Raw genomic sequence first — 27,943 nt, forward strand, 5'->3', positions numbered from 1 at the left:
TGCTTCTGTGATTCTATAAACCAAGAGGTCAGCTAGTCAATTCCAAATTCCACCCAGCAAGTCTATAGCTATATTCTGACAGCAGAGACTCGTGTAACTCATTTTTAAACATCTTCAGTGATGGAAATTTCACAATATTCATAGGCACTCCTTCACTCTCCTTATTTTGAGTTTGTGCTTATGTCTAAGCTCAGTCTGCCTCTCTGCAATTCCAGTCTATGCTTCTTTTTGCTCAGCATGGGAATGATTATTACCTTCCTCTCAGAAGCAGCCTTTAAAGATGTGAAGACCCTTGGGATGTCTTCTTTAGCCTGAATAGCCCCACTTCCTTCAGCCCCTAAATGGCAGTGAATGTGAACATTCAAATTTCAGGAGCTCTGAAGAAGACAGAAAGACTTTAACCTTTGCACTGTATCTCATCTATAGCATTTAGTTTGGGGTTTCACTTTTTCTTTTCTTTAATTATTAAATACAATAGAATATAGTGAAGAGCATTTCTCTATTGAAAAAAACAGGGGTGGAAAGTGTATTTGCATGAAGAGTTTATAATGCTGCCCTTGGTTTTTGAGAGGAAGCTGTTAACATTAAATAAACAACTGTGTATTCAGAGCTGCAAGCCAGACTTCACATTCCTCCAAGAGATTTCCCTTGAGCAGTCTTCTAGCTTCATGGAGTACAAGTTCATAAACATTTTCTTGTTCTAATCAGAGCCCTGGGAAGCCACAGGCCTCCCATGTTCTTTTGTATATCAAAGACATAAGGTTTGAGTCTCGTTACACTGGTTAGGAACTACACGGCCTTATGAACAGGCAGAAGCATTTGTATATTGTGTACCAGAAATACACTTTTTGTCTTGCTTGCTTAAAGGTAAGACACTTCAGAGTTCATAAGCAGTGCCTGTTACATCGTGTATTTTCTTTGCTTCTTTTACTTCTCTCTGTTCTATTCAGATTTAAGCACAGAAAAAAAACACATGTTCTTAGTGATATCCTTACAAATCCCTTCTGGTAGGAGAATTTACTTAACGTTTTGGGGAGGCACACTTAAAACTACTGAGGGAATGGGGAGCCCCATGTAATAAGACTCACACAGTTCCTTCTGCTATATGTCTGCAGATTACCTGATAGCAGAGAAACTATGCTTTGTGTAAATGTATGCAGTATGGATGGGCTGATATTTTAGTTTCTTTTCAATTCACTCCTGGAAAGAATTTTGATTACTATTCTAAGAGGATACTGTGCTGTCTAACTGTTCTGTATGTAACACCTCCTGGCGGTGCAATCCTCCAGCATCTATGTGCCTCAGTTCAGAGCTTCCTCTTCCCTAGAAAGAGTGACCACTAGCCAACAGCTTAGACAGGAGAAAACAAAGGAACAAAAAACAACTTTCAGGGACAACGGGAGCAGAAATAATGGCTCTTCAGGGAAGCAGCAATACTATCTGCCCAGGGTTTAAAGAAAAGGGAATGGAAATTCAGTTATCCAATGGACAAAACAGCCAAGTCAAATAACACTGACATCGCAATACCTGTATCATCCTTTTGCGCTGTTCCACTGATGCAGCTCTACAGTAGAGTCACTCATGTACAGAATAAATCTGGAGCCATTATAAACCACAGGTCAATCCCAGAATGTTGTGTCTGTCTCATGGTTGTGGAGATGGATGATAACTCAATTAGAAATGCATAATGACATGTGCCAGTGGGATCTCTCCCTTTCTTATGTTCTTAACCAGAAATCATTAATATAACTTCCAAACCAGCATTTACTTACAATTTCCCCCAAATATCTAAAACCATTTATGGCATTTATCAAAACTTGGTGTCTGTAATAGAATTAATTCAGTAAAATATAGATTACCAATAGAATATTATTAACAGTTTAGACAGCTCAAACCATACTAAGCTTTCCAATATATCACCAAATGATGTTTTCAGGAAACTAAAATCAAACCAGCAGGGTGTAGATTTAGATATTCTTTGCTTCACAAGGTGATAATGAAAGGGAAAAAGTAAAGAAATGTCTTAAAAGTAATTTTGTTAGGCCATTACTGACAGGAGGTGAAGAAAGTGTTGTGAAATCTATCGGAAATGAACAACCTAGCAATCAAAAAACAATAGTTGTTTGAAAAAGAGAAACTAAGGAACAGGGCTATGTGTCAAGAGAAAGACAAGCAAACAGAATATGGCACTGTGTGAAAAGAACAAAATCTACTGCAGCCATGATTTTACAACAACATAGTTTTATCTTAAACCAAACCAGCTCCTTAACTGGCTTAGTAACGGACAGCAAGCACAAGAGATGCTGCAAACTTGCCTTGGACAATTCCATCTCGGTGCAAGTACAAAAGATATACTTGATACTCTTATGTATGTTCATAGAGTTAAGAAAGCTTCTTTGCATCTTCAGTTGCTTCTTCTCAGAATGAAAGAACCAAGATGCATTTGCAGTCTAATAGTTAAGTTGCACATACATAGTTCGGAAACAGACCAAACTCCGTATTTACTTTTACCTTTCCAAGGTCAACAGATGATGAAATAAAGAATAAACTCTCTTTTTCTTCTCCTTCTCTCACCCAATAACTTTCAACATAGAATTCCATGGAAATACATTAGTCTGCACTGTCGGAAACTGTTGCCTCCCATCTCTTACGAAAAAATGTCTTAACAGAGAAGGTAGCTTAGCTGGATGTACTGCTGGATGTACAAAAGCTGGATGGACCTTTTGCCATACTGTTCCTAGGTAAGACTACTTTATTTTTTCAAAACCCACTTCATACAGATAAGGAAATTACAACTTCAATCTCTAAAGTATGGCAAAGTTTTACAGAACTATAAAGGAGGTGATCATAGAGGAAAATCCTTTCTAAGAGGAAGCGTTTCCAGCCAGCTGATAACATTCTAATCTCCAGTTCTCTAGCTGGAAGTCACTGCTACAAACCAGGTAAGTCCAAAAGAGCAAACATGGAAAGACAGATATGAAATACTTTGAATATGAATATGAAATATCTTTGAATACCATGAAAAATAAAGAATTTCTTCGTTCAACATTACATAAAACTCAGAACTGAGAGGCAAGAGAAAAGGAGAAAAAGCCACAAAAAGCTATGTGTAAAGAAGAGAAGAAGAAATACCCCACCTTGATCTCTGTGGCCGCTCAAGTCCTCTCTACAAAGATACTGACTTCTGGTGAAAGATGCTGCATTCCTATGACCACACCAATGCAAACATATAAAGAGAAAATGACTGAAAAGTGAATACTACAAGTATAAAGAAAACACTACATTATTTTTTCACCCCTTCTCACAATGCTGAGAGAAGAACTGGACGCTGACTTTAACAAACTCCTTCTGGAGAGCAAATTTCTATTGCCAGCAACCCTGAATACAGGACTGAAAATCACTAAATGTAATCTAAGTGTGGCCATGTCTGGTTGCAGTGATGATGTTCTGCATTTCTCAAGATGTTACTTGATATTACACAAGTGAGAATCTACTGGAGGAATCTACTGCAACTACACTAGCCCAAAGTACAACGAATGGTAGAGAGCTTAACACTAGATGGCAATATGCCTTTGTAAATTATTTCTCTGAGGTGCCTGTAGATAGAGGCAAATATTTTCCCATCTATTATCCTCTTTTGCAGTTCTTGTGTAGGTTTAGGTATACAGGTTTTACTTGGTTTGCATGAAAATAAACTTCCATGCTATTGCATTTTTCTCGCTGTTTGGCTTAAATCAAGTTCAGATGATATTCTGATCTAGAGCTGGCCCAACAGAAGAGATTCACTGTTTAACTGAAAGTAAACTATGAATTATTCACTGTTCAGTGTGTGTGTAAAACATGATGAACACTGACCAATTCTATCACGCTCAGTGAAATGTAAATCAGAAGAAAGCTTATTCTGTGGGCTACCACCTTGCATCTACTGATACAAATCAGACCACGAAACTAATCATTTATCTCTTAAACTCAGGGCTCCTTTGGGTAACATTTTTCTCCACTACCTGAAGCATTAATCCTGGTTGTTTATTTTGGGCTCCTGCCTAAGCATGTAGCTTCTACTGAAATGCAAGTTGGTTATGAAGGTAGGATATCCTGGATTGTAATCCAGTTGTCCAAGGCACTTTGGCTGGTTTACCTGTGCTTAGTGCAGTACTTTAACAAATCCCTTGGAAATCCCAACATGTTCTAAATTGAACCTATAAGCCCACACTTTCTAAAACTAAACCCACATTATAATTATCAACTAAGTGGCTAATGAACAGTTGTTTGGTTGTTTCCAAAAATGACCAGTATCTGAAGGCAACATGAATCTGTCTCAGCAGTGGCAGCAGCTCAGAAACGCCTTGGCCAAATCCTTGCATGACTTTAAGCATATCTCCCTTCTACTGGCACTTCTTTTTACATGAAAATGGGTCCCTGAAGCTATTACCACTTTGACACACAACTTGTTCTCCCACCAACTCAGTAAGAGATCCCAAACCAAAACAGCAGGTTAACTGCCAGTACCATTTTATCCATACATCATTTTAGCTACTGCCCTCTGGACAGTCTGTCCCACGTTTCTGCAAAAGGCACTTTTACACCTTTTGTGCTTTTTACGGATGTGTCTGAAGACAAAAATGGACAACACAGGATTATAGTAGGTAAGGGAGTGGGACATCTTTTCAGGCTACTTTGTAGAGGCAGATCAAAATACCTTACAGAACAAGCCCAATGGCACTTCTAAATTAAGTGGAAGTCTGCAAAACATCTCCATTTCTACCACCATGATATGAGATATTTATTTTGGTCCAATTTAATGTGAGAGAAACTGGATATACGGCCTAAGGAAAAAATACAGTTTCCTTCTAACAACCATATTGACAGTCAATAAAAACTTCACTGATAAAGGTCACACTGGAAATGCCAAGAGAGCTTTGAAGTAATGCCACTGCGAAGCCTAGTTAGTATTAACAGACACAGCGCAGTGACATGAAACCAAAGTCTTCCATTGCAACAGTTCTGACAGTTTCATTCAGAAAATATTTAAATCAATCACCAGCTTCTCAAAACACACTTGATCAAAAAAAAGATCTGCAATGTGCCATGAAAGGAAGCTCACGGCCTAGCGGAAAACGCTTCACTGATCAAAATGAACCAGAGCAAAAATGATCAGAAAAGCCAAGAATCCAAAGAGAAGGAAGGGTGATAACAGCACAGAATGGAAAGAAGGATGGAGGGGATGCTAGTTCTGAAGCAAACAGCTCATTTACTAATTCTTCACTCTTAATTGAGAATTTAAGTACCAAAAACTAAACTACATTGGGTAGATGATGCTCATTACCAGCAAGATTCAATATTTATCAGCAATCGCTGGCTTGTGTTTGACCTCAGCTTGGGTTTGTATAAAGGACTTTTTGTTTCATTCCAATAGAAATAAAAATGTTATCAAAAGAACATTTCTTGCCTCCCACATATTTGCATTTCAAATTTTGCAGCATTGTGCTAGGGCATGATCAGAAATCATTCCAGCTGAGCAGAACAATTGCTTTAATCATAGTTACTGTAGCCTACCTCAAAGTTAAATATAATTATTAAAGTCTGAAGAAAGCAGCAACCCAAACCCCTCAGGTATTCCAAGGTGCACATGGACAATAGCTTGATGCTTGATTACACACAGGGAGGTTGTTGTTTGGACTTATGTCAGCACCTGGATGAAACACTTCTGCTTTATGCCCAAGCTAGACAGCTGTGGTGATGGCTGGCTGGAGGAAAATGTTCCTTTCCTCTAATAGGAGAACTATCTTGCCTCCTGCTGCTAAATTAACATGACCCTCTCAGTCCCACACAACTCCTTAGTAAGTCTAAATGACTACCTAGTGTCAGTGGTCTAAAGGTCTTTGTCTCCTACCAATTTGCTATAAACTTTAACTGTTCCCTGCAGTGGCAGTCTGGTTATGTGGTACAACTATCCATCATACCCAAAACAAGGTTGCTTGAATTTACCCACGGAAAAAAAGAATCCAGGGCTTTTACACTGCCCAAAATTCAGGTTTGTGACTCACTGATGGCCTAAGACCAAAATAAGCACCACCACTCTGGAATAATGCCTGCTAAATCCCTGTGTTCTGATATTATAGTAATCATCTGTTAAGATACAACTACCAAGCTGCATCTTAAGCTGGAACTCCTCCATGTCAGACTTGCTTTGAGTCATTATTTCATGATGATAAAGGTGAATCACATGGGACTGGAGAGAAAATGCTCACATTTGAGAAGAGGGAGCTTTGCAGCCCAGCAAAACTCCAGATGAAGATTGGATCTAGAATTAGATCTCTTTTTGTATCATCACTGGGAGCCAGTTTTTAAATAATGCCTTTTTGTCAGAACAGGTGGAGGAAATTGATTGTAACATCCTCCTTTTCCTGCCTATTTAAGCCCCTGTAAGCCAGTGCTACTCCATAAAAGATAAAGAGCTAATCCAACCCATATCAAATGAGGATGTGGAGCCGCAAATGCACATATCCCAGACACAGCCAAAAAAATGCAGAAGATCAGAAGGTGCTCAGAAAAACATCAGTGCAAGAACAGCTGTGTAAACCTCAAGGGAAATATATTTAGAATAAGTTCACCAACGTCTGTGCAGTTACTTTATATTTGCATCAGTGTAATGAAGAAGAAGCTGGTTACTGTGCAAAACAAGTACTTTATTTCAGATGGACATCAGAAAGGCAACTGCCCAGAATACTGAATGGCCTAAGAACAACCACAGCCCCCCTCCTTCCTAGTGACAGCAAGAACATCATGCTCGGCTTTTTAGGGCCCCTGTAGATTCCTCTATTTTCAGGGTGCAGATGCTCCATTTTGTTCATCCTCTTGACAAGTCTCAACCCAGCTCCTCAGGGCAACTGAACATGCCTCTCACTCAGTCTTCAACTGAACTGAAAGAATATTGCATGCCAGCATTGAAATCATTAACAGAAAGGGTGTATCTGGTTGGGGCAGAATGCTTTTTGAGGTGGGGGTAATGTGTCCCTGAGGCACAGGCATGGTGACACAACATGCCTTTGTTTTCCTAACATAAAGGACCAAATAAGTCTATGTTAAGCATTAGCCAAACAGAGGCAGCTGATACCTATCTATTTAGACACTAAGCAAGTGACTTGGAAATGTTCTGTTCTGTCTGTTAGTTCACTGCACCTGAATGAATGATACCCTCACTTTTCTTTATTCTTTAATCCCAGTGTGCAAGCAAGAGACTAACAGGTACATTGTAAACCAAAGGAAACATGTGACTTTATTTAGGAACAGGCACAGCCCTGATCTGACTGGAGCTGAGAAAAGAAGACATGAAAAAGGCATGGAAGTGGACATGAACATCAAAACTGCAAAAGCCACAGTCATGACTTCAACACCACAGGCTGGAATGAGGATCCCAGTAGGGGACATTTCAGCAAGGGGAATGGAGGGGAGGCAGGGTTGAAGTCCTCCTATACTACCTCCTTCTCCCCTCACTAATTCTACACTGGAGTCTTCTCCTAACATGCTTTTATCAGTGTATCTTCAACTGATTCTGATCATCCTCCACTGTCAATGAAACAGCATCTCAAGCCACAGGTCCAATCCTACACTGTGTTTGAATACCAAGCAGATTTCACTTTACACTTACAAGCTGGGGAACGGGGCTTTCTCCAAGCATCACAGCTTGGAGAAGATTCTCCATACTGCGTTTTTGGGGTATAAGGCTAAGTTTTGCCCATTGGATTACCAAGCTTTTAAACACAATAACAGCACTACCATGAATCTACTTCAAAGCACTGAAGGCCTGTTAATGAAAAGTTACAATCCCTAAACAATGTCAAAGGACCAGCAGCATTTCTTAGCACACCGACTTCTCAGATAGCACAGTACAGGATACAATACAAAGCTGTACTTTTACTTGCTTGAAAATAGCATGTTTATCACAATCTCATAAATATTTCACCAAGTTTATTGGTAAGATAAAGGCATATGATCTACACCTCATGTATTTTCCTTTGTACTCCCAAGGCAGTGAGGGAGGTTCATTTATTGCCTTTATCATTACCTCCTCCTCTTCCACCTTCCACTGTTGTTTTAACACAGGCTTCAGGTATATTAAAGAATCAGTTACCTTGACTTTGAAAGTAGCTGTAGTTTTCACACCTCTCACCACATGCAATGAGGGATTTCTGCAGGTATGAGTTAGCTGCCAAGAAAGCTCCATCTTCTGCTCTCCAGAGCTTTAGTCTCGGGAACAGCAGTACATGGCACAGCACTGTTTCATTCTCCCTCTGTGACCTTCAAAAGAAGCAGAGTTGACTAACTTGATTTACTTTAAAATAACTCCAGCCTTTTATGTGTCTCTTGCCACACAATTAGCAGCACCAAGATCAAATCAAAGGAAGTATCAGATTTTACACTAATACTTTGTATCACCAAAGTAAGAGTAATTTCATCTTTCTTGTGAAAGAAACCTCACAGAAAGGGTGAGGCAGTGGCTGCTTGAAAAGCATCAAGTTAAACCTTTCAGCTCCTGTTGTAAATCTGCTGTCAGTACCAGACACATCTACAGTATCAGAAGAACCCAAGTGGAGTCTTGTGATTCTGAGAAATCCCTTCTTTTCCCTCAGCCATACAAGTTGGTCTCATTAAAAACTTTGCCTTCCAGAGCAGTGTCTTTTAGGAGAGGCATCTGGTGTCACGTCCTGTAGAAACAGCACAACACCATAGTCTCTTCAAAGAGGTTTTTGAAGTATGACAGCCAGTAGAGGCAGGAGAATGTACCGGGTGTGAACAGCTTTAATCAGTTGACTCCTATCTCCCCCAGATCCCTTGGTTTTTAATTTCTTTCTCAGTAAATGTGGGCAGCTCCCCATAACCCATTTCTGCATGAGTGTGTTAGACCTGTCAGGCACAAAGGCAGAAATGACAGATGCACCATCTCGCACCAGCAAAGTCTGACCTCTGAATCTTTCATAGAGGAATCTCTTTAGCTCTGACAGATGTGAAATATCTGGCATTGTTACTCTGGGGAAGTGATCCCTCTAGAGAAGCCTGTATCTAATGATTATGAAGAGGTGGTTTGTTATTTGTGCTTGATCTCCCTTGTGATTGTATAACCTTTTTGGGTAGCAACATGCCTGTTCTTTTTCAGTCATTTCTTCTGAATTCTGAAACACAGAGAGCTTTTGATCACTAAGAATCATCCTCAATTTTTACATATTAACAGGGCTTTCATTAACACATGAATGTGACTGAACATAGACCAATAAGCTTGTAACATCAATCCTGTCTCTTGCAACACCTTCTGAGCTAGACTTTTTTCTTCACTTAAGGTCTACCAAGGAAATGGCAGAAAGAACTCTTGATTTGTGCATTCTGTAACAATGTTTGCAGCAAGAGACATTATAAAAATACAACATGTGCCTATGAAATTCTGGGGGGTAGTTCTAGAAAACACTTTGCCACTAGAGACATAGTCAATCCATTTCATCCATGTACCTTTATTTTCCTGCCCTGACTTTAGGCTTAACCCTGCTCCTGTGCAACAAAACATTCTGCTGTTTATTCTTTCTACAGACCACAGCAAATATAGGTAAAAATCTAGGGACCCTTTATAAAAGAACACTTGTCAGCACGGCTCCTTCTAGCTTTCTAGCACAATGTGTTCAGAGAAGACTGCTGGCACTAGGAAGGAGGATGGTTTACTAGTTCTTTTGCATACAGCAAGAGACAGCATATCTGCAGCATATTCACTTTTGGGAAGGCTGACTGACCCATCCTAAATCCTAGCTTAAACAGTAGAAGGCAACTTCTAGTTCTTTATGTTCACCTGCCTTGCAAGGGCAAGGGGCAGTAATTAGAGGGCTCAGAGATCCCATGTTATGCTATACAAAGGACACAGAAATGGAATACAATTGCAAAATACCCTTTTCATTTCACATATTCCCTGAAAAGAACTAACCCAAGAAGGGAAAAAAGAGAAGGGAAGCTCACAGCCCACTTTCAGACTTCACTGAGCATAACTGACTCCTCCCCTCTTAGCCGCATACCTACTGTATCACCACATCCAGGGACCTTAGTGTGCAAAGTAGCTGAAAGCTACCATCAGGATGAGAGCAAGGCAGCTGGTGTGTGGAATCTGGAGTCTGTGTTTCACGTTCTGCCTCTTTTGCATCTTTCTTCACCAAACGACAGCTAAAAGAAAACTGAAGTTTGTGTCTGTAGTAAGTAGACAGCTCATGGGCAAACAGAACTTTAAAACCTGTCACTTCCTGCTCTTCTTGTACCTCTGGGGGGGCTTTCTGAATATTTGGCTCCTGCATATTCAAAATTCACTACTGCATTGTACAAAAAAATCCTCAATTTTCAATCAGATTCTATCATTTTGTCTCTTTTGTGCAGCCCTACATGAACTCGTCTTTCTGGATTGACAAATAAAGCTTTTTCTTTTATAGCACTGAGAGGGGAATTACACCGGATTCCTTTTTAAGTTGTACAAGAGGATTTCATAACTAAATATCAACTGGGTAAACCCCTTCATTGCCATAAGAGAGTTTCCACTTTTCCAGTGGTTTCAATGGATTACCATGCAAACCAAATTTCACTGTGAAACCCAAACAAGTGCACAATGGCATCGAATGAACAACACAGAGCCAGTGCTGGGAAACTGATGCTACTTGCAATGATTATGGTGTACCATTTGTTTGCAGGAAGCCTGATTCTTGTTCTGAACGTCACACCAGCTTGCAAATCACTTCCATACTCTTTGTGCTGCAGGTTTCAGTTTTAGTTCTCTCTACATTGATTAAGAAGTGAAAAACAAAAGCCTGTTATTTAGATTAGATGACACTTTTATCACCTCTGATTTTAAGCATTTTAAGGCTAATTTCTGACCAGAAAGTGTTTCACAGCAGTAAGACACAGAAACTGTAGCTAGAGAAGCGGCTAGGTGTTTTTCCTTAGGAATTCCCAGTTCTATCAACATATTTCTGGAAAATTACTTACATGCTTCTGTTTGTTTCCTGTTTATTTAATGTTTTGGCCTATAGCTCCCAAAGCATCTAAAATATATTAAGATATATCATAAGTTTTATATGCAAAATATAAATATGATATATATGCAATATATTAAGATGTATCATGGGGGTTTCATAAGCATGGTTTTTAACGTGCCCAAAAAAATGTTGAGCTAATTGCTTTTCAAATGGTAGGAAGAAAAGAGTTACATTTGCCTAACTAAATCAAACAGGTATTATATAGCTATCCAGACCCAAGGAAAGCACTATGAATATACTGAGCATCTGTCAGATACAGTACTCACTGTCCCTGCATTCCTTGTGACTTCACTAATTACATCCATCACAAAGGATCCCATTAAAGCAAAGGGAATTCCATCTGTTTTCCAGGTATTTCGCCATGGTGATCATACTCCACAGGAGTTTTTTCCAACTGATAAGCACAAAGAAGCTGGAAGGCAGCAAGGATATGGACAGCTTACCAAGGTGCGTTTGCTTACCTGGGCCGATACACTGAACTATTGGAATGTGGTCTGTTGATACTTGGCTCTTGGAATTTCATTTTCACTTGGAAAAAGCCCATATTCAATTGCCATATACACATCTCCAAAAGGACAGCCAAAGAACTTACTAAGAAGCTACAGCTATGAGCAGTCACTGATTTTAAAATGGCATTGAGTCAGCCTGTTCTGGTCCAACAGCAACATGTGTTGACCTGCTCTATTTCAGACTAGGGTCTTTGGGAAGGAGCCAGGCACTGGTGACCATCACAGCTCACTTGAGGCCAAACACGAAGCTTTAAACCATCAGTAGGATAAGGTAGTGGAAGTGCTCATAAACCACCTTCAGTCTCTGCTGAGCACTTCCTAGCTCATGAACTACTAAGATCAGTAATAGCCGAATCTTCTCTCATGTTATACCAGGGGAAGTTTAAAGCTTTAACTTTAGAGCTCAGCTATATTAGTGGTGGAATACAGCAGAGCTGAGCTCACACACAAGCATCAGCAGATGGTAGTAACTAGCAGCAGCAAAAGCAACTCCAGAGTCCAATTGCAGAAACTGTGTCTTTGCATTAACTGTAATTAACTGCCTCCTCTTGTGAATGGAGCCAAGAGTGAACTCCTGTACTATCAGACTGTAAGGGAATATATGGGCACTACATGCTTTGAACCCTACTTCTGCTCATTCCCACAGGTAGCACTCACTGTATCTGTGCTTCATTCCTTGTTCCTCCAAGATATGTTGCTTGGATGAAAAAATCCACTAGTTATTTGCCTAGCATTCTCAGAACCAGGCAGTCTAGCTGAAGAAGTGCCAGAAGTCTGGATGTCCCAGATAAATGGGTATTATCCATGTGTAGGCAGACTGTGAGGTGCGTGTGCAAGGACAGGCCTGTTTCCTCTCACATCACCTCCCATGAAGGAAAAGGAGTAACAGACCAGCTTCTTGTGCCCTAATTCAGCTGTGACTCACTCATTCCACAGACACACTATGCAAGTTCAGCACTACAAGCCAGCTTGCTCCAGGGCATGGAAGGTTTCTTTACTCAGGTGTCAGGATTTAACAACACACATATAAGGCAAGTTGGGGCAGAAACCTAGGCCAAGCATATGCCCTAGGAAAATGGATGCACAATTCCAGCAACAGAAAGAGGTGAGCACATACACACACAGTGGGCCATGTCTGATACCCTGGATAAAGCCCTGAGTAACTTAGTCTGACCTCATAGCTGACTCTGCTTTGAACAGGAGGTTGGACTAGAGACTTCCTGAGGTCCCTTTCAACCTGAACTATCCTATGATCCTATGACTTAGAAAAGGACTTCAGGAAGCAATGAGTAATCACTCTACTTGAGATTCCAGTGCAGCATAATGATTATTTCAACAAAGTTGAATACATTTCAATTTAGGTCAGGAAACCAAGTACAAGTAAAAAGATGACAATACTGAGGCCAGTACAGGGCTATTGCATGTGATTTTCATGCCATGTTCTTACAAAATTATGTTGGTAAGTTGGAAAATGTTCAGCAAAGAGCTACTAAAATGCTGAGTCTGGAAACCCCATTTTGCTATGAGAGTAGAGAATTGTCATCTATTTAGTTCAACACAAAGATTAAGTGAGTTGATTCCATCTTGTTAGGAATAAGATCTGTGATGGTATAGAATATGTCATTCCGAAGGCTAACAGGATCCAGTGGCTTAAAGACAGGGACATAATTTGGCAAGAACCAAGAATCAAATGGTTTAGGCTGTTGATATAATTACCCATTGCACAAAATACCTGAAGGCTTGGAGGGCTTTTATGTGAAGTCTTCTATTTAAGATTTTCAGTCTTTTTGAGAAATAAGATCTTGGTCAAGCTACAGCTGCAGCCTCCATAGGGAACTTCTGTGATTCACATCCTGGACACGTCTTCATGGACAGGCAGTTGCTCTGCCTCCACTCCCATTTAATCAGTTGTGAGCCAGCAATAGAGCAGACACTATGCAGACGGTGTTGAGACATCTATAAGCCTGCATTTAGTCCCCCTGCCCCTCAGCCAGTCTTACTAGCTTGGGTAAGCAAGACTTCCACAGAGCAAAATGCAAAGCTGCGTCAGGAAGACATACCTGACACTATCTGATACTGCAGACACAGCAACTTCACTGCTTTTTTCACCTGTCTTCTGTCCTCCTTCACTTTAGAAAGGAAAAAGGTCTTCATCAGAATAATATGAAATATCATCTCACTTTGTGGTTGTAGAAGATGCATAATGCGCTTCTGGAGCCTCTTACACTATTTTGTTACTTCCACAGCTTGGCATACAGCAACAGTACGAGCTTGGCCAGTACATGCGGAGGAGATACTCTTATTTCCTGAGCGTTGTATACAAGCAGTGTGAGGCAAGTACTGTATCTGGGAGGAAGGATGTTTTTCATGGATATTAATGGAGCTTCCTGAACGCATGAGAGTCTGGTGGTGGTAAAGAAAACGTAATGCCCATTGAATCCCATGGCATTCCAAAGTATTTCTGAAATTGTGGCTCAACTTTTATTCAAGGCTGACGGTTAACTCAAAAACACCATGTGAAAGCTTTTTAGGCTGTATATCAGGTTCAGATGACTCAGTGTTGCCTGGCACTGAGGATACTGGATCTCTCTAATGCTATACTTCCATTTGGAGTGCAGACACAGCTTAGTTTTCATTTAGGGTCCAGCAGTCCAGTGCATACACATTGTGCCAAAGCCTACATGTTCAAATGGAGTGAGTCTTACTGCTTTTCGCTAGGATTTCTAAGGGAAATGCTGCCATGTTGCAGGTCCCTTGTCTAACAAGATTTTATTCCAAGGCCTTGTTCCAGCTTCAATCTTTCTCCCTCCTTCTTCCTTATCGTTCCTTTCACTCCACTCCACTTTAATGACAGCTTCCTGTGCGTAGTACCTGTCCCTTCCTTTCCTACCAAGAGAAAAAAGCCAAAACAAAACAGGAAAAATGACCTTCAACAACTTTTATGATTCTTTCCTTGCTTTAGATTTATGTTCAAAGCACTGATTGTGATTACACACTTACGAGTGCTCAGGCAAGTCTTGCCGGGCTGTACCCACCAACACAGGACCAGATCTGGAACCCTGGAATCCTTTGGCAGCCAATTCCAGTTCATACAGTGCCACTGTCACATGACAGGGTGAGTATAAACCAGGGGCATCTGCTTGCCTTTAATCATTAGTAAAATGCCTAGGATATGAGTTGAAGGGGCAGGACAAAGGGCATGGTAAAGGCAATGAAAGGCACATAACATTACAGGCATTGTGCAGAAAGGCCAAATAAGCTGAGTAGAAATACTACTAAGAGTTTCTACAGAGACCTGGAGTTAACACAGAATGAAGCAAAGCAGAAGTCCTAGGTACAGAGAAAAAGAATTAACCTATAACACGAGTTAACACCAACAGAAGTAGATTTATCACAAACATGACTTTCTTTGTGGGAGAACAGAAGCACTGTTCTCACTAGTGCTTCAACATTTCTTAATCCACAGTCAACCACGAAAACACAGAACCATTACTTGGGGACTCTCACTGCTGTGAGAATTGAGTCAGAGGACTGTTTTTCATGCACTTGGAAGGTCAGTGCCTGCACTTTGAGGGCTGGTAGAAAAAGTAAAAGGGAAAGGGAAGGAGGACTCAGAGCTTTAAGAGCATAAGCTCACAGGGCAATGTATTTATTCATCTCTCTTCCTCAACTTCTCACCTTGGAGCTATAAGGATAGCAGCTCTGTAACCTGCATACACTTGTCCTAGAGTGGAAAGCTGGGCAGCTGAGTGGAGCTGGAGTTTCCCGTTTGTGGAAAACCCGTGGAAAAAAGCTAGGAAAGATCAGGAGTGTACAGAGTAAGTCCCAGTTTGAGAGAGGAGGTTTGCACACGTGATCCAAGACAAATTGTGTGGGCTTACAAGTCTAGCTAACTCAGCCTGTGATGGTGAATCATTTTAAATAGGCCATGAAGCAATGGTTCTCACCTTGGCATGACGAAAGCATGAAGACAGAGGGTATGGAGACACATTATCTTCCTGTTCATGCACACATCTGGTATAGAGTCAGGAGCTCCTTCTGACACTGGTACAGATGGTGGTACCCCAGCAAACAACTCCATGTTGATACATGGCCAGTATCAACACCTCTAGCAAACTCAGCAAACAGGTGCTGCACCTCAGTCACATCTAGGGGAGCAAGTAAGTTTATTCAACCAAATCATAAAGTCATGAATACATACATGTTTTTCACACTTTGTTCAACTCTATTCATCTTAACTACATACACAGGCTAAGTTTGAGACCACATATATCCTGCTATCCAAAACAACTATCTAGCATTGATTTGTAGTCATGCCTGTCCATGAACCTCTGGGTATAATTCAGAAATAATTTCCTACTTTCTGGAATAGGTAAATTCTATTTCTAAAGAGACTGAGGAACTGCTGGGAAGCTTTCCAAGCCAATTATCCCTTCAGGGCTCTCAAGTTCTTTCTGGAGTTCTTTTAACTCTGGAACTATATAGAACTTCATTACTGGAAATGGGGCAAAAACTATATTATAGAAAAACAGTGAGTGTCTCAGTGTCAAATTTTGTTTTAACTTTTGTTTAAATTGTAACATTAAAAGCTTCAAACAAGAATAAACTCAGTTTAGCTGAGATAAATGAACTAACAAAGTCTGAAGTAATCCCAGTTGCATGTAATCTTTAACCTTCATATGTCCTGAATTAAAGAAAGACAAAACTGAGCTATAGAAACTTCACAAGTTTCCACAGTTTAGCTGAACTAAATGAAGCCGTGGTAAGGCCACTAAATACAGCTGAGTATGCACAAAGAGTCCTATTGCAGTCCAGCCGCTGCTGGGTTATTTGTTACTAAAAGGTGACGATGTGTTTAAATGAGGATGGAACACAATGAGTGAAATCATCCCTGGGGAAGCCAAGCACAAAGCAGTTCACGAGAGCTTGTGCTAGCGTTCTGTCAAGGAACAAATGTAATCTTGTGTAAATGAACCCTTTAACTTTGAACTACTGCAGCTGTTACTCCTCTGAACATTGAAAGCTTATTTTGTAAGTAGTCATCAGTATGACTCTTACAGTCCTCAAGATGAATACCCTTGAAAACGACATTCCCAAATTATTCTTCAGCTTGTCTCAACTAGTGCAGCCAATCATAACAACAACCCTGCAAGGGCACACTGAACTGCAGAACAAGAAGCACCTTGCCTAACTAGTGTTCTGCAATTTTTCTTTCAGTTGCTATACTTCCCTTTCTCACACTGTCCAAAGTACAACGAGCTTCTGAGAGAAACCTTTGCAACAAGGGATTTCCAAAGGCAACTCAAGCAGTACAGGGTAAGGTATTTTCAGTTCTGGAAATCTAATTCAAATGTACCACTTCTGTCAACATTGTCTAACAGGTAGGTTTAAATAATGGCAGTCAGTAAGTGCTCCTTCCAGATCTCTAATCTTCACCGTGAGTGTAGACAGCATACTCAAAAACCTATTACAACATTCTAGATCCATCTGGACTGGGCTCTTCTCAGCAGTTTATAATTGCAAGTCATGGCAAGGAGAAACTACTGACTACCTTGCAACAAAACAGTCCATGTACCTTCCAGGAGAGCAGACAAAACAAAAACTCCGCTCAAATCAGTGCCAATACCTCGCTCTGTTAACTCCAAAGTAAATCAACTCCTCTGACGTCTCTGTCTCTCTAACTCTGTTTCTTCAGATTCCTCTTCCACCACAAAACGCTCACAGCTCCATTCTATAGATTTTCTGTTAACAGCCTCAGTGCTCTCCTCAAGTACCTGTTCATGTTTCACATGCAAAGTCTTTACTCAGGTTCTCACGTTTTGTTCTTGCCCCTGTAAGGTATCCCTTTCCCTTTCTTCCTCCACCATCAGACTCTTCCTCATGAGTACGTAATCACTTGTCTATTCTGCTGTAAACTTCTTCATGTGTTTATTCAAAATGACACTCTCAAACTCACCTAATTTTGTATAATCTTTAACCACTGGCCTCAGCCATCTCTCTGTGGCTCCGCATCTGGGTCTTGTATGCAAATGAATCACAATTCCCAGTTTTACGACATTTACATCAAATCTCCCTTCTGCTGAATACAAACATAATCATAATCCTCTGTAGCACACTTCCTCTAAGCACTTTCTGGATTTACACCAGACTTCTTCAGGTATCTGTGTCCCTTCTGTTCTACCCCCTTCCAAACATTTCCATCAAGCATAAACCACCACAGTACTTCAAAACTGAACTCAGATAACCAAGCTTGCCTAAAAGGACAGGCCAAATTCTCACACCAATAGGTAATGATTCATTGCTTAAATGTGAAATCTATCTTGTTTCTAAAAATCACTGTGTACTAGTATGGCAGTGAGTGGAAATGATGTAAAGAGAACCTGTGTACTACAAGTTTGCTTTATTGTATTCCAGCCATTTCTGAAGTTTTTAGCCACTCATACAGGATACCCATTGAAGAAGCTGAACACTGAAAGAATTTGGAAGCTCTCTGACACTTTACAACATGAGGTAAATAATATCAAGAAAATTCCCAAGGTCCAATAGAAATCCTTGTGCTTCCTCAAAACTGGGATTTTTAGCTCTTCATTCTATTATACTGATATCAATAGAGGGTGGGTCTATGTTTCCAAACTTTTCAAACCACAGACTGCTTTCAGCTTCTTCAGAAACCCTCACCTAACATCAAACTTCCAACTGAAAATCCTGTAGACACTGACTGTGTGAGGCTGCTCTGGGTTGTCCACCACTATAAGGAACACAAACTGACAGCCTATCGAATTCAAGATCCTATCAGTGACTACTTATGAAGAACTGGAGAAAAGCATACCTTCAGATAAAATGGTTTTGTTTCTCCTCCAAAGCCCATCACAGAGGTCCACAGGAATCAAATATGGAACACAGGAATAAAACAAGCATGCTTCCACAAAGATATTGCATAGGCAAGAGAAGTTATTCTTCACATATGAATAGGACTAGTCATGAATTACGCAGACATTGGAATGACAAAAACAATTGTTTGTGAAAGTTTGGAGCCTTTTCTAAGCAAAGGAACCAGGCACATCACCCAGAAATGTGGATTTTATAACAAACAGGGTGCTGTGGAGCCCAACTGTTATGGATATCTGGGTCCCACAGTCTGGTACCTCTGACTGGGACTGAAAAAACCCGAGTGCCCTTAATGTAACAAGCCCCACTTCCTGTCACTTCAAAGTGTAGATTTATCTCAGGTGGAGCAAGTGAAAACAGCTGCATCTTTTGTTAACAAGTTATTGTTGCAGGCAGCTTTCATTACAAATGCTTTCATGCATAATTTGTTTAACATTTAAATATTAATGATTAATTGATCACCAGTATTGGGAGATCCCCTAGAAAACTAAGGCAGTTTTAAGGCGGATTTCACAAGCAACATGAAATACTTGGGTGTGATCATAATGAATTTACCTTTTGCCCTGCAGTTTCTGCAAAGGTCCAGCTTTGGTAAGAGTGGTCATGAATGGAATGTCAGCCAGGGCCTTAAGTTACATGAAATGTTAACACGTTGGCACATCTCACTAATTTCGGTGAGATCACCCTTCCGTGTTTTTAAATGCAGGATAGGTCAGGACCACAATGTTTTATTTCAATTGCTATGTCATACTCAGAAACCTGAGTCAGCAGAGAAAGGTGCAAAATGCACAGCTGCCATCAGGGATCCAGATAAATGCTGGTAGACAAAACTAATTAACTGGGTTTTTTTTCCTTCTAGTGTTAGATTTGACGAGCTTTGGTCTTTCATAGTACTCAGTGAAGACTGGGGGTATGAGTTAAGACAGCTACCAGAAAGGTCACTCTCACCCTTTCAAGCATACAAAAAGAGCCTTCTTACACAGATTTTTAAACACAACTCATGAAACTACAGGAGCATGCATCTCTCTGTATTTATTACTTTTGGCTAAGTGTCATCTGACTTTCAGGTAACTTGGAGACTGAGGTGCCTGTGTGCCTACAGCACTGTCTTAAACAGCAAGTCACAGGACACAAATCACATTTGTTAAAGGAGAAAGTGAGACATTGTGACCTGAGCTGCTTTAACCAAACATTTTCTATTGTTTCACTTGTTTAAATAAATCCTTCCAGTAGTTGGCATTTTCCTTGGAAGTCATTGTTACAGGAACACTCCCTTTGGTGAGATCAGCCCAATGGTTACCTCCCACTAAAGGAGAGATACCAACCTTGCTTAAACAGGAATCCAAGGGTATAAGTGAAACCAGGAGAGCTGGGTGTATCTTTCCCCTTTGTAGTTGTGAACATTAATGTACCTTGGGTTGAATCCCCAAGGAAAGACTAATCCATCCCACTTCAGCCTGAGGACTACAGCAGTATCCAACAGAACTGGTATAAGTACGTATGAATTCCATCTATCTAGCTAATCCCTATGCATATACCTCATATTCTGGTACACCTGAATTATAGCTATACATATTCCTAATTCATCTCTGGATCTCAACTGCCAGCCCTTAAAACTCTGGCATGTATATAGGATTTGATTCAGTAAGCATCTCAGGATATATCCCAGTAGATGGCTGAAAGAGTCACCAAGTGATTTTTTTTTGCAGTAGACAATTGCATTAGCAATTGGCACAAATAATGCCAGTTGCTTTTTGCATGTTCTTTACTATTATTTTTCCTCTTGTTGAATGCTGCCCTTCAAAGTTGTTTTCCGCAGCGTGATGCCATAAATAGGAATTCTACAGCTGTCTAAATGCAAAATACAGTCATTATTGAATGTTACATGACTGAAATGCTCAGAATTTACTCTGACAAGCATCTTGTACCAGAACAAACACGAGTTAGCAGCAGGAATCAATAAGAAAATCACCATGTTTTCTCTCTTCACTACAGGATATTAACAATTACACTGTACCTGTTTGGGCTACTCATGGTGTCAGGACCAAGCTAACAAAGCTCTCGGAATTGTTGCTGCACGCGGAATTTGGGTTCCACAAACAAATACAGAAATCACGTTTGCAGGGAGGTAAGCTGAATTCTTACCCCATTTAAAATCTACAATAGAATGGAAAAGAAGGATATATAATAAACATTGACACCAGTTCTGTAGTAAAATGGCAAAAGATGCCATGATGTGGATACTGGTGATCAGCACAGACAGATTTTGATTAATGGGAAGAGAGGTGGTGAGGATATGAATCATGAATGTCTTAATGCAATGTTATAAAGGAGATATCGTATTGATCACACTGTATAAGAAACCCAAAGTAATATGCAGGTTCTTGCTGAACTGAATGAAATCTGAACTTAATGTAAGCCACCAAGCTTAACTTACTTAAGAAAGTATTACTTGTATAATCTCCAGGATGTAACTTCTGTTGCCTAACTGTCTTCATATTCCATTACTGAAAGTACTAAAATGAGATTAACTGCTTCTAAACTTTATTCTGCTCAGCAAATTGTAGCTGAAATTTAGAACAGTTTATACCTTCTCTAATCGCTCATTCTCCTCCACTCATTCATTGTTACTTGGTTTCGTTTCATATGGACACTGTACAGTCAGGAAGCATGGATCAATTCATTTGCTGGTTTGGAGCTCCAACGTACAAAACCAAGTACAAAGTTCAAACCTCTGCTCTTGCGTTACTAACAACTGCTGTTAAAAAAATGTGCCAGTAGCTGAAGACAACACGTGTCTTATTCTGCTGGCATGGGCAGTTCTCATTTTAGGATTTTAATTTGTCAAGATTCCAACCTTGTGCTAACATACTAGCACAGCCATTGATTCAATTCATATTTTCAGTAGCTAACATTAACAAAACACAGACAACCACATCATTCAAGAAGGCCAGAGTCCAATGGATATGCTCTTTCTCTGGAAATCATGAAGCCCATGGAGTTACACACAAAAGAGGGTAGGATGATTCATTACCATGCTCTTCTTGCGCTGTTCTGCTGGCACACAGTGGCTTTGAATTCACAGTTTGAAGCTATTGAGGCTATTACGGGTCCCCAAAACATCTGACATAGAAAATAGGCCTGCTGTTCACATAAAAGATAGTTGTCATAATTAACCAAGGCACTCTGCACAAATTACCTGTAAAGTCAATTGAATAAATCTGGTGCATTTAAAGACAGATTGTGCTAAACCAGCAACAAGATGTTATCACGAGCATTACTCTCATTTTCACTGCTTCCCCATTTTGTTTCAGGTATTCTGTTAAAAACTATTCTAAAGCATATCTCAGATGCTAGAAAGCCTTCACACCAGCAAAAAATGGTTATGTATTCTGCGGTGAGTCCTTTCTGTTTCTTTTATGCTCTTTTTCTGCAGTTATTAAATGCAGTGAAAGCCATGAAATTTTATTTCCTTCATGAAATACCGCTACAAGCACTTTTTATTTGGTTAACCTTCAATATAATTGGATTATTTTCACTCTGTAATGAACAGATCCTACTTTGAAACCTGTAGCATTCCATTTCTCACCTGATGTCACGGCTTGTTTCGTTGTAATATTGTTTTGATCAAGCAGAGAACTGGAAAAAACCATGACTCATGTTTTGTTGAACTATGCCTTATTTTACTGAAATTCTATCACAAAGATACTTCAGAAACAAACCCCCTGCTTCCTGCATCTTTTCCAGACAAGAAAATGAAGTTCAACTTAGTTATTTTAGAAGGTCTTACAAAGGCAGCTACTCAACTGTTTTGTTTAGGATGTGCAAACGCTGTCACTGGAGAATGAAATAGTTGGGTTGCTCTTGGTAAAAAGCTCCTCTTTATAAGCAGCAGTTAGATTATGACCTATCAGGTGCATATCAGCCAAAGAGCTAACTAATCTGATCTAAAATACTCTTTATCTAACATGCAAAGCCACTAGTTCTTTTTAGAAGTTTTTACAGCTCCTACTAACCTCAATAAGAAGTACAAGTGACTAAGACTTCTTTGATATTTAGAGATATGCATATTTTACACATGTAGCATCTCAGTTCCTACAGCCACCATAGAACTGCTTAATGTTGCAGAGGGCAGAGGGCAAGTATTAATGAGGCCCCATCAGCAATGTTAAGTGGACAGATAACAGATAATGTGCTGGACATATTGTTAGATAATAGGTACATGCAATCATTTTCAATAGGCCTTTAATGAAAGGTTTCTTCTATTTACAGCATGCAGCCACCATTGCTGCCTTACAGACAGCACTCAATGTCTTCAATGGGAAACTGCCTCCTTACAGTGCCTGTCACTTTTTTGAACTTTACCAGGAAAAAAACGGGCAAGTATCTGCAAGCTGGACTGAGAACATACCATCTTTCTAAAAAGCAATCCCCAGATGACTTGAACTGGATACAACAAGGCTCACGATGCACAAAAAGACTATAGATTTATTGGAATTATTACAATTTGACTCAATTTAGCAGCTATTGATAGTAGCGGAATCACAGCACTGCAGCCTGAAAGCCCCCTATATATTAGTTCATTACAGTAATGAGAGGTTTTACTCTACTCTTTTTATCTATTTAACTCCTTGATTCTCTCCCAAGCAGACAAATGACATGCAAATTGCTGTTGACCATCTATTGTTTAAAAGATCCCTTCAGACTACTAATGGCACATATTAACAGCCAGAAAAATTAGCTGGCTAGAAGTTTGTCCCAAAGTACTTCCCCCTATATCCTGGAAAGTCGGAGTGGTTCTGCACACCTAACTTTTGATCCGTCTGTATCTTGGAACAGGCAATACACCATAGAAATGTACTATCGGAATAATACTCAGAGAGATCCTCACCCCCTCACTCTCCCTGGCTGCAAATTTCGCTGTCCACTGGAGAGATTCACTCAGTTGGTCACCCCAGTCCTGGTACACTACTGGACAAGAGAATGTAGGAGTAGGACATAAAATGAGGTGAGTTAAGTGCTTTGGGGACATGTAGCCAAATGTAAAGTCAGGATTACATCTTCTGCCAAGAGCTCACTTGAGGTAACAAGCATTTTCATAGGGGTCTGGTATGAAATTAAAAATATGCAGGTCCAGTAAGACAGAATTGTACCCACTGGCCATAATTTCTACTCCATTGACACATTTATCTACTCCAGCCCATCTTTCTGGTGAAATAGAAGCTGATAAACAACATTATGCATTCCCTTGATTGTAGGAGACATTCAGAGATCAAAACAGATGAATACTGAATAGCATACCCAACCAGTACTTACCAGAATGTCAAACATATACAGACACACATTGGCATACTAACACATTCCCTGGTAGGTTGTCTCTATCTCAGTATTAGGATGTCTGACTTTCCATTTTGACCAGTTATGATATTTACATTTGCAGAAAGAGAGAACACGAAGATAGATAATTACATTCTCTCTCTTGTAGCTAGCTCTATGTTCCTTAAGGGAGATGAAAAGCAAGTAGGCTCCAGGTTTCAAAAGTGTCCCCACTTTTTTTGATGATCAAATGTTCTACCTAATGTTATAAAACACCATATGGCTTTCTGAATCACTGCTCTCAAGAAGAATTTGAAATGTTAGTGATCAGAAGAATGAAGGCAGCCAACCCACCTGCTTACAAATCACTTCCAGTTCAACGTCTGGAATCCATGAACACACTGGAAATAGTTCAGTTAGAATGAATGAAAAATGAGCACCTAACAATTCACTAAATACATTTCATCACCATGTTTATTGCTTACAAATTCTCAGGAGACCTATCAGGAAATGACCATATTTAATTGAAAAAGGTGATGAATTCCTTAGGGGAAGGAGGATGTTGGTTCTAATGACTTTTATTTGGCCAAGCACTAATTTAGCCATGGAAGACATGGATAAGTACTTCACGTTTATACTGCGGTACTTAGTAATCTAGGTTTTGTGGAAATCAGTTCCCCTCCTTCACAAAGCAAACTGTTTAACTGGCAGAGTAATTAAGGAAAAAAATCATATAATCAAAATTTGGCATGAATAAAGATAGAAATATTTAACCTTTTAAGATTAAAAAAAAAAAAAAGGCTGTGCACTGTTTCTATTCTAGTTCTCAAATTTTGCTTAAGTAGAAGCTAGATGGTGTTCAGGCAATTTACACCAAGTCCAGCATCACTGCTCACAACTGCCTTCATTAGTAATCAAACAGTATTTGCCTTGGGTGACATGGTCTAGTGTGAGGCATCCCTGCCCATGCCAAGGGGCTTGGAACTGGATGATCTTAAAGCCCTTTCCAACCCAAACCAGTCTGGGATTCTATGATATCAAAATCTGCCACTTTCCCCAATTTTATCATGGTTCAGAATGGTTCAATTTCAGTGACTGTTGGGTCCAGATCCCAATTCTGGGGTCATAACTCTTGTCCTGCAGGCAGCTGTAAACTCTCTGCTATGCACAAGTGGCATTTGGGGAAATGCCAAGGCACACAGCTCCAGAGCCTGCACAGCATAGCCCACTGGCAGAGCTAAACCACTGGGCATTACCAATGCTCAATGACTGTAGATAGGCTGGAACACCATGGAGCTGAACTGAAATGAAAAGTGATACAGAGTTTATAGGTCACATTTGCACCTAATACACACACAGCTGCAACATCACTGTTTTCATCTTTGTCAATAATAATCTCAAATATTGTCCTTTGCTAAAGCACGTTAATACTTTGATTATACATGCCTCAGAGCATTTGATTAATAGAAGCCCATAAATGTAATTCTTCTTAATGAAATCCAGTAAAGTTACTGCAGCCATGCACCCAAACTGAGCTGTTCCCAGAAAATGCTGAAGTGAAGCTTCATGGAGATGACTTATATGTGCAGTACATGAAAATATAGAGGTTAGGCAAGCATTACTATTACAGGTCACAGAAGAGAGTAGCAGTATAAATCAGAACCAAGTTCCTCTGCATGACAGTGACCACAGTGTGGAACACAGGAAGTGGAGATAGCTCAGCATATTTGGCAAGGAGATTCCTCTGTGCTCTTTTGGCTGCTCAGGAAAGTTTTGGTGTGGACTGTCTCGCCATTTCAACAGACTTTTCCTAATTCCATCAAAATGGGAGCAAATTTGTTAACACTTCTGAACTTAGGCTGAGCCATGCACTTCTTGAGGTTTTATTAACAGATTTGCCATGGTTTTGGAGAATGAGGCCATTTGCTATGAATGATTCTTTCTTTCTGTCTTACTTTTAGGTGTTCCCTCCATGATCTTCAGTGTGATTAGCTTCATGAAACATCTCCTCCCACACTGGGACGTGACAACAGTCTAACATTTCTCATTAACTTCCATCACATGCCAAACAGTCTCCTGATCACTATCAACAGAAAACATGCCAAAATTGTAAGAAGTGGTGACTTATCCATCATGAACATTCACTTCATTTTATCAAGTGGTAAAACCCAAATGCAGTACAAAACCAGAGTACTATTTCAACACCCCTTGATTTCAAAAGGACTTTGGCAGGACTAATTCAAGAATGTAATTGTAGTTCTAGTGTTATGAAGGACTACAGCCTTAAATTTCAGCAAAATTGGAAAATACCTCTAAAGGAGCGTTGCTCTCTTTTGAAGAATGAGACAAGAACTTCCAGAACTAGTGAGGGAAGCAGTGCTTCAAAAGAAGCTTCCAAAAGGAGGAGTCATCCCAGTGTACTTGTGCTTTATTTTATTCAAGAAGTAATGAAGTATTTCACACAAACATATCTCAGAAGCTACAAAAACTAGGATAATGGCTGTTTACTTAGCTAAGAAATGTCTTTCTCTTTTCTCTGTTGTATACACGTACAAATATCCCACCCCTATACAAAAGGAAGGTGAGACTTACAGAAAGAATGGACCATGGCTCTAGACTTAAGAGAAGCCTGTAAACAGCCAGGATGGCTACCACGAAGACCTGGCAGGCAACTGTCTAATCTGACACGGCTTTCCAATATTGAGCCATTTTACCTCTTTCCAAAAAGCCAGCAAGGCCAAGTGTTAATTTTGAAAGAAAAACCATTTGTGGTTTCAAAAACCTCTTCAAACACCTTCTTTTTGTTACGTTACCTTGATTGTATACCCTGATCTGATCATATAAAGTCTGCTCTTCAGGAAAGACTGTCAGCCCCATGCTGTTCTTGATGTCAACAAGAGAAAAGGTGGATCAGAACGATCAGATGCAACTAACTTCTGAAAACAGGGGAGCTTTCTTTGCTTGCAGAACTAGGCTTCACGACTTTTCCTTTTCTCACAGTGGACAGGACCTTTTTCAACAATCTGATTGCTCTCAGGTCATTTCAAAGAGTAACAGATGACATGCAGAAAATTTTGCCATTTTAGACTCTTTTCCATGGACCAGCCTTCTAAAATGGATACTAAGCCTATGAAATGTATATCCCTTTTTAGAACTACAGCATAGGCAGATAACTGCTATCCCATAAGCTACAAAAGAATCAAAAGAATCAAAAGATCGCCTCCTCCTTTAGCAAGAATTCAAGTTTCAGAATTCTCACTGTAAAACCCTTCTCTTCTCAGCAGGACCCAGCAACAAATCCTGTGCTTCCTAAGCCAGCATAAGAAACACAGTTCATCCAGAAGAGCTATAGCCAGATTTCACAGCAAAGAAATTGTAACACATAGATAAAAATGAATTATTCTCTCTTTTGAAAAAAAATGCAAGCACTTTTACCATAGCATCCAAACAAGGATAAAATGTTTTCCAACTGCATGAAACAGTCAGTTCTAGCTCTTTCTTAATACACATTAAAACAAGCTTGTTTTTTGCATATTACCTTAACACCCATAATGGATACCAGCAGAAAGCCTTCCCAGCTCTGGCAGACCTCATAGGACAGGTAGTGCAAGCCATTTAAATGCTCCATCTCAAACCCATGCAGCTGATTATCACTCCTCCTGTAACAAGAAGTAATTCAAATAAAAATTGATAAAAGAAAGCAAATAGAGAGGAAAGTTTCAGATTTTATGTTTATTGCTATTAGGCATCTAAAAAGATTGTAGACTTGGCTGCCAGAAACAAATTCCTAGGCATCCTTTCTTCTATTATGAACCTGTTCCTATCTCTGCATGAAGACCCTTCTTTTGTCCTACAGATTTGTCTGTTATGGGTGACCATGGAGCTGGACCACTGTAGTTCAAAACTATGGAAGTGCATCCTAGCTAAGGCCACAACTCACAGAACACGAATAGAAGGTGGTTTTCATCATTTTTACATCACACCATCAGACCACGTGTCCTAGTGAAAGTACCTTGAACATTCTGATTTCATTTGAGTAAAATCAGATTTCAAATGTAATCTGCAAATTAAGAGATTTCAGAATTATTTTATTCCCCCAATCCCCATTCAACAGACACCCCATCACCCCATCATACACATTCTTTAGGAGTTTTTTTGCTTTTAGGATTG

The 27,943-nt window shown here is 39.9% G+C and overlaps 1 protein-coding gene and 2 long non-coding RNA genes across 3 annotated transcripts; 1 reads left to right on the forward strand and 2 right to left on the reverse strand.

The window, feature by feature from the left end:
• On the reverse strand, positions 1-12,350 carry LOC133223798 (uncharacterized). Its single transcript, XR_009728683.1, has 5 exons — positions 11,522-12,350; positions 10,056-10,211; positions 9,124-9,615; positions 8,135-8,301; positions 1-377 (listed from the first exon to the last, which is right to left on the reverse strand). It is a non-coding gene; the product is annotated as an uncharacterized LOC133223798 (long non-coding RNA).
• On the forward strand, positions 10,116-24,101 carry LOC133223796 (prostatic acid phosphatase-like). The gene is made up of 10 exons (XM_061374836.1): positions 10,116-10,229; positions 11,412-11,507; positions 13,816-13,902; positions 14,532-14,684; positions 16,787-16,885; positions 17,984-18,079; positions 20,453-20,585; positions 21,772-21,854; positions 22,730-22,836; positions 23,297-24,101. Exons 1-10 carry the CDS (start codon positions 10,116-10,118, stop codon positions 23,457-23,459), a joined length of 1,131 nt encoding a protein of 376 aa, XP_061230820.1. The 3' UTR covers positions 23,460-24,101.
• Positions 14,084-27,429, reverse strand: LOC133223797 (uncharacterized). Its single transcript, XR_009728682.1, has 5 exons — positions 27,312-27,429; positions 25,729-25,856; positions 20,475-20,614; positions 15,517-15,717; positions 14,084-14,455 (listed from the first exon to the last, which is right to left on the reverse strand). It is a non-coding gene; the product is annotated as an uncharacterized LOC133223797 (long non-coding RNA).
• Positions 27,430-27,943: the final 514 nt, after the last annotated feature.

The sequence above is a fragment of the Neopsephotus bourkii genome, unplaced genomic scaffold, assembly GCF_033783945.1.
Source record: "Neopsephotus bourkii isolate Nb327-2 ecotype Australia unplaced genomic scaffold, CSIRO-AGI_Nbou_v1 NB_1655, whole genome shotgun sequence".
In the NCBI taxonomy this organism is placed as follows: domain Eukaryota; kingdom Metazoa; phylum Chordata; class Aves; order Psittaciformes; family Psittacidae; genus Neopsephotus; species Neopsephotus bourkii.